At 42.8% G+C, this 14,120-nt stretch overlaps 1 protein-coding gene across 1 annotated transcript in view; it reads right to left on the bottom strand.

The window, feature by feature from the left end:
• Nucleotides 1–14,120, bottom strand: part of skib (v-ski avian sarcoma viral oncogene homolog b) — a 31,483-nt gene that overhangs the window by 688 nt on the left and 16,675 nt on the right. Inside the window, exons 2-6 of the mRNA XM_083971006.1 lie at nucleotides 2,312–2,425; nucleotides 1,963–2,063; nucleotides 1,606–1,850; nucleotides 441–715; nucleotides 103–333 (exon numbers count right to left, since the gene is read on the bottom strand). Of these exons, the coding sequence (XP_083827132.1) occupies nucleotides 103–333; nucleotides 441–715; nucleotides 1,606–1,850; nucleotides 1,963–2,063; nucleotides 2,312–2,425 (966 nt within the window). The remainder of the gene's footprint in view (nucleotides 1–102; nucleotides 334–440; nucleotides 716–1,605; nucleotides 1,851–1,962; nucleotides 2,064–2,311; nucleotides 2,426–14,120) is intronic.

Consider the following 14,120-nt stretch of genomic DNA (forward strand, 5'->3'; position numbering starts at 1 on the left):
ACACACACACACAGCGAGTCAGTATGAGTGAAACACGCCCACGTGGCATGATCGATGATCTGTAATCTTTTAGGGACTGCGTGGACCGTGGAGACATCCTACCTGAGTGGAGTACTTGACCCGGAGACGCTCAGCCTCGCAGCCTTTGTCACAAACTCGCAGCTGTCTCTCCATCTCCAGTTCTCTCTTCAGCCGCCCACAAGACTCCTCCGCGTCCCTCATCTTCCTCTCCCAGTCCACGCGAAGGCGTTCAATCTCTTTTCGCAGGTTGCGCTTGGCTTCGATGGCCTCACGAAGGCGGCCTTTCTTAGCCACCCTCACAAACTCCAATTCCTGTAAACAAAACCAAACATGAGAATGATTTCATGTTGGATGCACGGACATTCAGAGAGAGATTACTGTCACGTAGCGCAGTGCTGCACAGGAACGGGATGTGATACCTGCTGAAGGCTACGTTTAGCTTGCACAGCAGCTGCCAGCTTCTCCTCCTGCTTAACTCTCATCCTGACAATCTCCTGCAGCAGCTTTTCCCTGGCTTCTTTGGAGTCCAGGCCTGCGTACAGCATCTGTCTCAGGGTGTCTATCTCCGGGGAGACGGGCCCCGACAGCCAGGCGGGCCCCTCCTGAGCTCGAGGAACATTCTGAGGGGTCAGAGTCTGAGAGACGCCGGTGCAGGCTGACGGAGGGGAGGCCAGGGAGGACGGTGGCACTGGACCTGAGGGGGAGAAAGACTTTGTGTTAGCAAGACATTGCAAGAATGTTGTGTTAATTCTGAAGGAATGAGGTGAGGCCCTAACGTTGGCTGTTCGCCTGACAAAACGATCTGCGCTGTGAAAACACATCTTAAACTACAGGGTCATCGCCTTTCACAGTGCCTGCCAATCTTTTTTAGTCAGCTGTATCTCTACAGTCCTGCAAGATGTGTCCCTTGTTCAACACCATGTGTATGTTGATGTCATCAGTACAGAAGTGGAATATATTTTCTTACCACTGAACCTTCACCGTTCTGGTCATTTTCAAGATTACAGTCACATTACAGTCAGACGTGTCAGCGGTTAATCGTTTATTTGTGGCTATTGTTTCACCTATAACTCTAGCAAACTAGTTGAAGTGTTCTCTCATAGCTTTTTACCCATTACATTTAGGTTTCTAATAGTAGTGTTTCACAATTCTGTTATAAAATTGTTTCAACCATTTATCTAGCATAATAAAAGCTAGTTGATTTACTTTTACTTTTTTTTTTTTTAGTAAACATTACATTTTGCTATCAAATGTATCTTAACAGTCCAAAGTCAACACTAGTTTCCACACTCAATTTCAACATGTGCTCTAATAGCTGGACTAACGGCTACAAAAGAGCAAAATCAGATGCAAAATCTGCATCTTTTATTTCTCTTGTATTTTTTTTTACTTGACACCAGGGGGCGCAGTTGCACAAGAATCACCCTGAGCCAGCCCTACTATGGCTCATTTCCTGTGGGGCTCACCATGTGCAGTAAAAAGTTGTAACAGTAAAATCAGCGCAGCGTCGTATACGGACGGACTCTTGTATCATGTTCAGCCTCTCTGAGTTGCTCCAAACTCCAGATGACGGTTTGTACTCACGGTCATCGCAGTCATCCACATCGATCTCTCCATCTGTGTCCATATCGTCGACTCGGTTGGTGGTACTGGAAGAGGCTGGTTTCACTGCAGGTTGTACGTCCCCATTATGCAGCTCCTGTGGCGGCCTGGACATGGCTGCGGGTCCCCTGCTAGGAGCGTGGCTGTCCCTGGGATGAACCAGAGGACTCAGGGGAACTAGTGTCAGATTAGGAGCTGCTAGAGAGTCCTGATTCTTTGAGTAGGGCCTATGGAGGCAACAGAGGTACCAAGCATTAAAGCATTTACTCAGTTTATCAAATATTATGTATATTATGTACATATTAAAATTGAAACTATTAAAGCTGTCAGAGGACTCACCTCTCCACCTCATTCTGAGCTGGTTTCTCTTTTTCTGCAGCTTTAGGAGACCAGGGGCGGAAAGCAGAGGGCCTCTGTTTCAGTTGGACCTGTTTCAGGTCCTGGAACAACAAACACAACAACAAGCTTGGATAAATCCACAGTAAACTACCACTGGAACATTAAATCTGCCATGACGGACATACTCAAAGGCCCCTCTTCATTTAACAAGGCCGAATGATCAGGTCATACATAGATGATAACATGATGATTCAAAGTGACAGCAGCTCCTGCGTCACCCTTTTGACCCTTGATTTTAACGGCAAATCCTGTTTCACACTGGCGACATGGACACAGAGCGTATACTAACCTTGTGCGCAGACTTTGAGAGGGATTGTAACCAGTCGGGTTTTCTGTCTTTGTCAGCTGATGGAGACTGTAATTTATCGAATTTGGACCTCTTGGCTGGGACCGGGCTGGGAGACTGCGGGGAGAGGAGAGGAGAGAATAGATGGTTAATCATCATCATCCTTGCAGAGATAAAGTGCAGGCATTACATCATGGAGTACAGCGGATGTTTCAAGAGCCCACAACTTCTAAAAATGATACTGCATGACTGTAAATGGCATTATTCATAAGCAACACATGGATTTGTCAGAACATGGCTTTGTCCAAAACTGACTTGTTTTTCAACTCGGTCATATAATACTTGCAGGAAAGGAGCAGAGAGTCACAGAAAGGTGGAAAATAGATGAAAACTGTGGAGAAGTCACAGAGAAGGGAAGGAGGATGGAAGATGTGTCTGTGTAAGCATTCAGTCTCTGAGCTTGGCATGTCTGCATGTGTGTGTATGTGTGTGTGTGTGTGTGTGTGTGTGCGTGCGCAGAACTTTGAGCTGAGCAGACACTCAAGCTGGTCTGGCTGGCAGCCAGCAGGGCTACATTGCTCCCTGCCAGGCAGAAGAGGCGCCGTCAGGTGGAGCAGATCGACTCCCTGAACCACAGAAATATTGCAATATAGAGACGGAGGGAGACAGAGAGGGAGACAAATTAAAGTAATTGCACTCAGATCTGACAGACGATTGAGCTTAAGTGTTCAGGGAGAATTGCGAGTTAACGCAGGGCTGCAGACGTATGCGATGTCTGAGGGAGACAGTGTTTGGAAAACCTGGAGACGGGAAGCATCTGCTTTGTTAAGCGCCACAAAATACTGAATCTCGAGCGTTTCCTTGTACATATTGTACGTGTGTGTGTGTGTGGCAGGCTCCAGGGTCATGTGTTGAGGTAGCTAACCTCAGGTCTGCACTTGTCAGACAGAGGATATGTTTACCTAGGCAGGCACAGAGGCCAGCACAGACCTGCCTGCTGCTCTCTTACTCACTACTATGACATTCTGCCTCAAGGAATGGCAAACACTCCCATCTCCTCGTCTGTGTGTGTGTGTGCGATTCAAGACAAATGATTACTCTGCCTACCTTCGAAATCCTCAATGGAAAACACTCCTGCAGGGTTGCGTGTAGTTGTGAAACCCAAATCATTGCTCGCTGTAATCACCTCAAAATGGAAATTAATGACAAACCTCATTTCACATTAGGCGAGAAGCCTGTTTGGGAATGAATCATGTCACAGCTTTTTTATACAATGCCAGACGCTGCGTGAATGTGTGTGTGTGTGTGTGTGCGCTCACAGCTATGAGTGGGTGTCGGGACGTGTGGGTAAGTGGGCGGTTGCGGGTGTAGACATGCATATGTGTGTGCGGGAGGCTGTGTGTGTGTGTGGCACGAGGTTCTCAAGGGTGGGGGTGTTAGTCAAGTCTGGCACTGCATACCTGAGGTACAGAAACCAAAGGCTGCTGTAGTTCTTAAAACAAATGCAGTCAGATAGTCACCTGATAGAAAAGTCAGCAAACACAATCATAATCTTCAATAATATATGTCATTTATCAGGTAATAAAAATAGTATCTATTCCCTGTGTCTAGTTTCTCAAATATGAGAATTAGATGATTTTATATCTGTAGAAATTGAGTATTTTTTAGGGTGTTGGATTGCTGGTTAAACAAAAATGCAATACGACGGAAAACTGAATTAATTGTAATGATATCAAGGATTATAGATTGGCACTTTAAAGCAAACAATGAGCTGAAATTCATAATTAAAGTGACTCCTGTACGAGGACTTTAGGAAAGCGTTACTGTTTTCACACTACATTTCCCATGAGCCTCCGCGCGCACGGTAAAATTCTCCGGCACAAAACTGACGAAGGCGAAAGCATTTGCCAAGAATGTTTTCATTAATCAAGAACGAAAGTCAAAGGTTCGAAGACAATCAGATACCGTCGTAGTTCCGACCATAAACGATGCCAACTAGCGATCCATTGGCAGCTGTCTCTCCATTGGCATTATTCCCATGACCCGCCGGGCAGCATCCGTAAAACCGAAACCAGGAAATGCTGTGCGAGTCAACCACTAAACAATAATATTAAAATAACTTTAAAGACAAAACAATATATTTATCGAATATGGACACATTAACAAGTGTGGGTAATGTAGATTCATCCACATTAATATGAGACTCTTTTATAAACAAAAGCAAACTCCTCGGGGTCTCTTTAAGCTCAGAGCAGCAGATTCAGGTGATATTTCGCTGTATGTTCATCACTATGAGCAACTCCTTTGTTTTCGCATTATCATTTGACACCTTTTTATTACAAGAATGCGCTTAGATGGGCTCTGTAACTTAAGTGATTGATTAACACAACATATAAATCCATTAATAGATGACTAAAATAATCCCTAGTAGCACCAGTCTGCTGTATGAAAATGATTTACTACCTCTTCATTTCTTTTCTGTTTCCTCCACTGCAGGGTGATAGCTGCATGAAGTGTACACACTGTTTGTCTGGACACTCCCCTCACGTCTCCCTGACTCACACATCTTTTCTACCTGTCTAACCAGTCACCACATTACACACACACACACCCATTCATACACAGCAGCATACTGTTTGGTTTTGCTACTGTAGGTTAATTCTCTTAACCCAGACCTCCCGCTGACTTCTGCCCTGCTCAGCGCCGGTGACTCGACCCCTCACCTGCCTGACTCAAGGCCAGTGGTTTTCGAAGAACTGCTGCCCTGGCGTAATCAGACTCTGTAATTACTGACACGACCGTTGTTTTCCCGACAAAGGATGTCTGTCTGTCTGGTGCTATTTCTACCCTGAGGTTTGCGAGCTCCAGGAAGGCAATGAGCGCTAGACATAATAGAGTCAGAAAACAGACACTCCCAGACACCACAAGGGACCTGCTGGCTAAATCTGACACTGACCTCACAGGAGAGCAGCCGCATGGGCTTTACTCACCACCACATCATAGACATAGCATGGCCACGAAGTCATAACACCCTCCTCACACATCCTACTGCCTAGCAGGTCCCACTGAGCCAGATGATAGGACATCCCTCCCCTGCCTCCCCCTCTCCCCTCCCTCCCTCCCCTCACTCCCTCTCTCCCTCCCTCCCTTTCTCCCTCTCTCCCCCTCTCTTGCTTGCTGTGTCTCTCTCACTGGTGAGAGAGGGAGACTTCCTCTGAGGAGTTTGCTTTGGCTGAGTCCCCTGTGGGAACTGAGACTTGAGTGGGAGGGGGGTGGGCTAGGGGAGTGGGACCACAGAGGAAGCACTGAGCTGAAGGAATGTATACTTGAAGGCCAAGTACAGCCTCCCCTTTAAGACTCCATTCAAGCATTGCCCTTTTCATCTCGCCATTGTATGATATTTCTTTGAGGCGTTGTAATGAGGGAGCATTTCAAAGCAAACCTGTAGGCTAAATACTGTCTAATAGCAGCTGGGCAAGAGTAGACATGGTTTATTTTTTAATTAGTACCACATAAAGGCGTGGTAATACCAGGATAAGCCTCAGCTATTTTCATGCTGGCATGGCAGATAATCACAGAGACAACACATGGCAAACATATCAATAACTATTCTAAGAGCACAGCGTTTGACCTGCTCGAAGAATAATTTGTCGATATTGTGCTAACTGGAGCATGATGGGGACTGAACTGTTATTTCACTTGAACATGGATCTAATCAACGATATTTGATTATTGACCACTGACTAAGCCAGTTCTGGTGTTTGGTGTCCAGGAGATTTTAAATTAACTCAAGCCCTGATATTTTGAGCTTGGTTAGCTGAGAGCTCAACTGTCAGAGACACCAAAGACAACCAGCCCTTTAAGGACAGGCAATTAAAGGGCTGGTTTGCACACAAATTACAAAAAAAAACAAAAACTCTTTACTTCATCTTCGTCATCTTCTCACTGACCTCTGATGGAGTCTGAACTGGTTTTATGTGCTGAGGTTTTGATAAAAATTACGTTTAAACTGTTATCATTGGAACTATTTTCTCAGTAGAGAGCTTCCATTTGCTGCCAGACCCAGATATAGGAGCCTGAGGAGAAGACGCAGAGGGCAGAGGAGATAGACGCTTGTGAAAGGAGAGAGATAAAGAGAGAAGAGGTGAATCGGTGAGGATGATTGAGAAGTGATGAAAGAAAAGCAGAGACAAACAGTCTGAGTTTTCCAGGTATGAGGCCTGACAGGTGGTTAAAGGTGTGGTTAAGGTGAGGCGCTTCCCCTGCACTGAAGATTAGGAGTTATTCAGATTATCTTTAGAATCATTTATAAATGGCGAGTTGTCACTGCATTCTCGAAGGTTGGCAAAATAGATCAAAATAAATACATTGGGGTTGTGATGACCATCTTGCCACTTCTTGACTCTGACAAACTCCGTGGCGTATATAAAAATGGGCAACACTGGAGCTGAGACTATGGTGCATGCCATCTGTACCACGTCATCCATTCTGAGGAACTGTAAGCCTTAATTAAGTTTAAACCATTGAGTTATATTATAAGTCACCCTCTGTGAAACTGTCCCGAATCAGTAATTAGCAGTAGAGACCAAAGGTGTACCAGGGGGTAAACATGTATTTATGCAGTAATGTTGGCTGTTTTGTCATAGAAATCTATGGGGACTGGGTCGCATGTGGTCATTTGAAGTAATGCAGTTTCTGATACTTCCATGTTGTCTTAAAAAAAACAAACCTGGCTAGCCTCAAAAGGGCTGATTGAGTATTAGTTTACTTCCAAGGTGCTTGAAGTTGGATTTTGTTACCTAGTTGGGCAAGGTGTTTCTATCTGTTTCCAGTCTTTACGCCAAGTTGAGCTAAGCTGAATTACACTAAGCTAACTGGCTGCTGGTTTTAGCTTCGTATTTACTGTGTGATATATGATAGTACAATAAAGCGTATACGTGTATTTCCCAATATGTCATACTGGTCCTTTTAATATCTTCACCTTCCACCTCTTTATGTAATAAAGGCTTGACTCGTTGACAAGTCTAAATTTTTCTTTCTCATGGGAAAGTCAATGACGACAGGCAAAAATCAAAACCTCCAGCATCTGTTGTGGCTCTAGAAAAAAAAAAACCTCAAATGAAATCATTGAGAAACAAAACAAGGGCCAGCACTTATCTACTGAGACAAAAATAGTTTCCCCAGCTGAACTTCCTCGGGCAGCAGTCATACAATACCAACGCATGCTGCACGATAGCATGGCATTAAGAAAAGTGCACAGCAACAAGACACAACAGTTTCAGATTACGACCTCCTTTTCCCTCCTAAACCCCTGAATGTAATCCCCAGATCGACATGTGCTTAGTGGGGAGCTGTCTCACTCAAGGGCACACCAACTGGCACGGCTCACTCGGGTGACGGCCTTAGTTGGAAGTGAGAGAATACTAGTTTTAGTAATCTGATCCCTGTAGTTTGGTGCGGATGGTCGCAGGGATGCCTTGAGCTCTCTATTCGACTCTTGCTGCATAAATTGTACGACAGTCCCTTGATTTATATAAAGCCCTGTGGCCACCTCGTAACAGCTGGGGGAAAATTATTGGTGTCTGCCCAGAATATCCTCGGAACTTCATCCCTATTCCACACAGCTGCAACACAAGCCTCCATTTCCCCTCTCTAAATGCTTGCTTAATTTATCAATGTATTCTGTCTCTGCTGTGTCCAGTTTGAGGATATTTATGTCACTGCACTGAGCCATGACAGTATGGACACACAGGACTCAGGGTAAGGTAGGCATTACAGCAAAGCTAATTGGATTGTCCTAATTGTCTTTAGGATTGAGACTTGACGAAGTCTGAGGTGGACTTAGGATGAACCCCTTCCTAAAGGTGCAAAAATATCCACACGGCTTGACACATATACGTAGCTTCAAGGCAGAAGAACAGTGTTAAAGCACTGTTCTCCATTTGACAACCATTCATAGCGTGAGCAGTGTGGAAAATGAATGATCTAATGACCCCAGTAAGAGTAAGGGTAATCTCTAAGGGGAATTCCCACAGACCACTCTTCATATATATTTCTGACTTATTGTCATTCTGTTTCTCAAGAGAATATACGGTTTTAAAGCTGCGGCCACTCACTTTTGGCCACTTGGAGGCAGCAGAAACAAGCTGTAAACACAATATTAGCATATTATCACCTTTTAATGTGCTACAGCAAACCAGTTTGTGTCCCTTTGATAGATGTAGGCTGATAATTAACTCTCATTTGGCCTCTGTTTTAGTCTCCACCGTCTACTAATGGAAATATTCCACTGGAGCTGTTAAATGTTCCACTGTTTACCAGGCTTGTCTTTAGCTGCCCGCTGCGTCCAAACACGACGCAATGACAGAGAACCCAAACAGTACATGTAGACCGGTAACCCGAGAACAAGGCACTTCCACAGGGACAACAGCAATAGTCTGGTGTTGACATCAATATGATCAAAACCTTTCAGAAAAAAGTATAATGTATAATTTTATGCAAAAAGTTAAGCTGTATTAAAGAAGCAAACTATTCTTCTAATGAAGTGTTTTTTGCTATTAACTGAACTAATTTGCTATTTTCAATATTTCACAAATTTCTAATGTTTCAGTTATTTGTCTATGAAGTTTCTTGTGGCATGGATGCAAGACAGTTGCTATATATATTATTTATATAACATTATTGCACTGACAGAGTTCACTACTTTTACTTTTGGAATGAATAAGACACAAAAAAAACAACATCTTTTTTTGGCATATTTCATTTCTAGTTTTCTCATCATGAAATAACACTGAACTGCCTGCGTGTGCATGGAAAGATCATCTCGCTGGTGAGAGCAAACAAAAAGAAAGATTACTGTACTACTGCGCGGCAAGAAATGAATTCCAATTCAGGTCCAAACATGGCAACCATAACAACAGTACATGCCTGCCTGCCTGCCTGCCTGCCCGCCTGCCTTGCTTACACTGTGTTGATTGTAGTGTCCAAATCACTCTTTCCCTCAGAGCGCAAAGTTAAAAAATAGGGGCTCATAACTTATCTCAACAGACACGGAAACCCTAAACTAGAAGACATGAAACAGATATCTCCGCAGATTATACATTATTAGCATGAGCATGTTTGGTATGGTTGTGAGTGAAAGTAATCTTAGGGAATGAAACATGCTCTGTGACTGGTGTATTTATAGATGCACATAGCGCCAAATTCAGCAGATAGTTGTCTGAGCCCCCTGCTGTAGTATTGGAATAAGAGAATTAAACATCAGAATACGTGATCTGAGGGAACCAATAAAAACACACACACACACGCACAATGTCTTTATGCTTCTGTTCACATTTAGCACACTTATAATGTAGCAGCAGCTGCAGTGCTAACCAGGAGGCTGGAGGGGATGAAGGTTAACGAGAGAAACAGAGAAAAAGAGACAGAGGGAGAGAGAAAAAAACGACACACACTGTGCTTATTGAATTGAATTTAGATCTCATGGTTAAATTAAATCTTACTCAAAAACACGTTCATGCAACTTTCAGGAACATCGTGAACAAAAACGAGAGCGTTTCTAAGAATTTGTGAGGAAATTTGATTTATACACCAATTACAACTCAACTGTGGGATGTAAAAGTCTCTCACAACAACTGAGCAGAGTGATTTGTTTTAGAGTTAAAGCAAAGCAAATGAAATATTAAGTAATGTAAATATTGCTGTTTTTTTTTGGGTTTTTTTTTCAGTTTTTCTCTTCTTGCTATCTTCTACTCAATACTATCCATTAACTAAAGAAAGAGCTGTGACCAGGTGCTGCAGCAGCGCTGGAATATGCAGCCGTTATTCAAACCGTCTACATGCTCTTGAATTAAATTAAGAGAAAAGCTGTGAGAAAGTCTTTGTCAGGGCAACTAAAATGGTTACCAGACAGGCATGTGTGAGAACTTCCCACACTTAAAATAGAGAAAATTCACAAGGTTCTCTGTGCGTTTTTTAAATTCTTTTTTTTTTTTTTTTACTGCTGGTCCAAAATTACAAACCAATCAGAGTTTTTATACTTCAAGTATCATGCTGCAGCGTTGCAGAAAATGTGACGGCATGTCTGTGGCCATTTCCTGACTTTCATACATGAGTGCGTGCCTTCACAGAACGTGATCTCTGTTGTGCAGCAGTGCCAACGCCATCTTTGCCATGCAAGCTTAATCCCTTGGCATTTCACTGACCCTCAACTGATTCCCCGCCTATGATGCATTTCATTATATTTATTAAATCATTATAATTCATACAGTGTGATGCCATTCAAGTTTTTTTTTTATTTTTTTAGAAGATAAATGGCTGTTGTGTCATCCACGATGACTGACACTAACATTTACACCTCTCGACTACAATGTAAACAATGCAGCTGTGATTCAGTAAATCTTTTCTTGGACGGCAGTGCCAGCTTATTTGTCGTCATAAATGAAAAAGAAAGTGATTTCTAAATATAAAATGACTTAACACAGCTCAGTTTGCTTTGATGGGATTAACAAGGATACATGACAGAAAGATGTGTAATTTTGGCATAATATGTATGATAATTCCAGGAGGAGGAATTTGAAATAAACAGGCGTATTTCTCAACAAAAAGAAATATCTAGGTCGAGGTTTGCAAGAAGTCGAGCAAACTAGGTTCATGACGGAGGAACTACAAAACATCTAGGGCTATTATTAGTTCTTTTAAAGGGGCATTCCAGTGATTTTAGTGGTTGCACATTCAGCACGGAGACTTCCTCCAGACAGATTAAAAGAAGAAAGGTCAACATCAAAGCAGCAGAGGCCAATATATCCTGGCTTATAGCCTGTAACCTTCAAAAATAGTGGATCCTACTTTTCCCATGATGCAAAGCAGTAGCAACTTTTATAATGCCCTTCATCTGAATAAAATGTCCTCATCAAAATCATTGTTTTAGACTTGACGAGAACATCATACAATGGTTTCCCCAGGCTGAGAAGTACAGAGATATTGATGATGTAATGATAAGTAAACCAACCTTTGTGTGTGTGACAGACAGAATGACCCTTAAAAAATGATTTCAGTAACAATACAAGATTGGGGAATATTGGAAATCTGTGGGTTTGTGACTGCAGAGTATTTAATTATCACACACAAGACACAACCCTTCCTATACAGTTCACTGTCTTAACACCATCCTCTCATCAAAGGTCTGATGTCTCCAGACTGAAAACCTTGGTTTGTCGCTGATAAGCACATCCCAATGTGTGCGCAGAAAGCGTGCGCCGCCGCTCTGGCTGTTAGCTCGCTCTCCCCCTCTGCCCTACAACAAGACAACAAGTCCAGTGTCTGACTGGCTGAGTTTTAATCCCACAGATTAATACTAATGCCACGGGAAAGAAGGCAGAAAGACGATTAAAATGTCACTGGATAACCTCTCCGCAGCCCAAACAGTAACGACTGACCTCGCAGAGCTGCAGCTATCGCTTGCAGTACCTGGTACTGATCGACTCCTCTCCGCCTCCCTCTCAGGGAAAAGACGGAGAGGCAGCCAGGACAGGAGAAGTCCTCCTTTGACTGACGTAGAGGAGGGAGAGCAACTGCACATGGGGCTGTTAACAACAGGTCGGGCTCACCAGGTCTAGACCTCCAGTGTCTGAGAGATTGACGGGCCAGATGGGCAATCATAGCTCCATGCTAACGACTAAGTGCAGGGGATAAAACAGACCACCATTGTCCTTAATGGCTCCTGACCTGAGAACTCATGACATTTTAAATCAGCACAAAATTATTAATTCATGTCGTAATATTGCACTTTTTCATTGGAGCTGCAATTGATGATTGAAAGAACAATAATTTTCTCAATAAATCAATTCATTATTATTAATTAGTGAAAATTCCCCAAAGGAAATGTCATCAGTTAGCTTGTTCTAACAGTCACTTTACTATCTGATAATACAGGGAAGTACATCTAGAAGTTGGAACCACAGAAAGTTTTGCTCTAACATCAAATGAAGTGATTCACTAATTATCAAAGTAGGCCTACTTTCAGCCAATCAAGATCAGTTTCATTAAGCACTTTAATCTGGGAGATGACAGCCCTCAGCACAGTGACACACAGCTAATTCCGGCCATAGGCAAACCAACAACAGCCATCTAACCAATGAGGGCTGGACATTATTTTAAATGGTAAAGCTGCTCACCGGTCAGCTGAGCTGTGGTTTGTGCCACCATGCCTTCACGGTAAGCTGAGCCACATGACCACGTGCCCTCCGAGCAGCCAGTGGAGAGGAGGGCAGGTGGCAGGTTTATTTGGAAAGATGAAAATGGGATGAATACCAGAGGTTAAGAGGTGTGAGAGGACGGGACAGGGGGCAGAGGGGGATTTAGGGGAGGAGGCCATAAAAGCTGTGAGAGGTTGAGGTGAAGTTAGGGTCACTGCTCACTCAGAGTCCCTTGTGATGTCATTTCACCAACACAGTATACGTCCTGAGAAACTGCTCAGGAGCTAATTGGTTGAACCGGGGCAATAAATCCTGCTGAAATTTATAGATACCACTCTGGTCATTCTGTTGAAACGCTGCCTGCCTGGTCACCAGGTTAGAAAACCTCAGCTCCAACACTGTTGTTTCTATGACCGTTCGAACAATGACATACTGTTAAGGTTAATGCAGTAGAGTCCTGGGGGCAGATGCATAAAACTGCACATTCATGGCTGAAACTTTGTATATGCACAAGACCAGAGACCTGCAGAACGCATGGTTCTGCTTTCTCTCCCTCACTGGGAAATTGCACTGTGCATTAACCACTTCAACATAAATGAATGAAAGCACTCCCTTCATCCATTATTTTTCTTATAATATCACTGCTTCTGCTACAAGATGAGAAAGAAACACAAGTTCAAAAACTGAGGCTTTAAAACAATAGAGGGTAAATGTAAGTCCTGTTTTATTCTGATCTTCATTGATCGCTTTAATTAGGGCATCAAATAGGTGTCTAAAATTGTGATTAGTTTATATAAAAATTGTACATAACAGTTTACAGAATGACTCACACTAAATAATGAGGCTATGAAATGACAAAGAAAGCAAACAAATAAGTTATTTCTGTTTATGTGAAATTGTTATTGTTGTGTAAATGTAAAACCGTATTATGATTATAATGAATTCCAGCTCCATTAAGTTTTATTTTACGTTGCATTATATGTCTCTGTGTATTTTTAAATCACTGCAACTCTTGGATCACTCTGGCAAACCGCATGTATGCATGGTCAAAATAAAGCGTCAGGTGCACACACCTCACCGCACATTCTGTATTTATAAATACCGGTTTATGAGTGAGAAATGGCGTATGCATGGTTTTTGTGTGTACATGTTATTTATGCATCTGACCCCTGTGTTGAAAGAAGCTTTGAAGTTCAAATTCAGTCTGAAACATGAAAACTACATTTTGCACCACTATGTTTTAGACAGTGTTTTTTTCTAATAATAGAAAGCCTCGGTTGGCTAGTCTATATGAAAAGGGCTAATGGACCCATTCAGATACACAGGAAACCGTAGGAATAAAAAGATTCCATATTAAGGAGCCTTCATGCAACTGAAAAGAAAAAACAACAACAACAAGAAAACCAGTGTTCAACCAATTAACTGTCAAAACATTTTCCAAACTACACCGGGAGTTATTTCCTCTGAAAATGTTCTGCTCTCTCTGGCAGAGCAACACTCACACTCAAACGTTCGAGGGGCCTCACAGCGCGAGAATGTGTATACAGTAATATTTGACAGAGATCAAATAGCATTTCACTTGTTTCCACTTGTTCAAGGAATTGTCTGTAAGGGAA

Source organism: Trachurus trachurus (genome assembly GCF_905171665.1).
Source record: "Trachurus trachurus genome assembly, chromosome: 5".
NCBI lineage: Eukaryota > Metazoa > Chordata > Actinopteri > Carangiformes > Carangidae > Trachurus > Trachurus trachurus.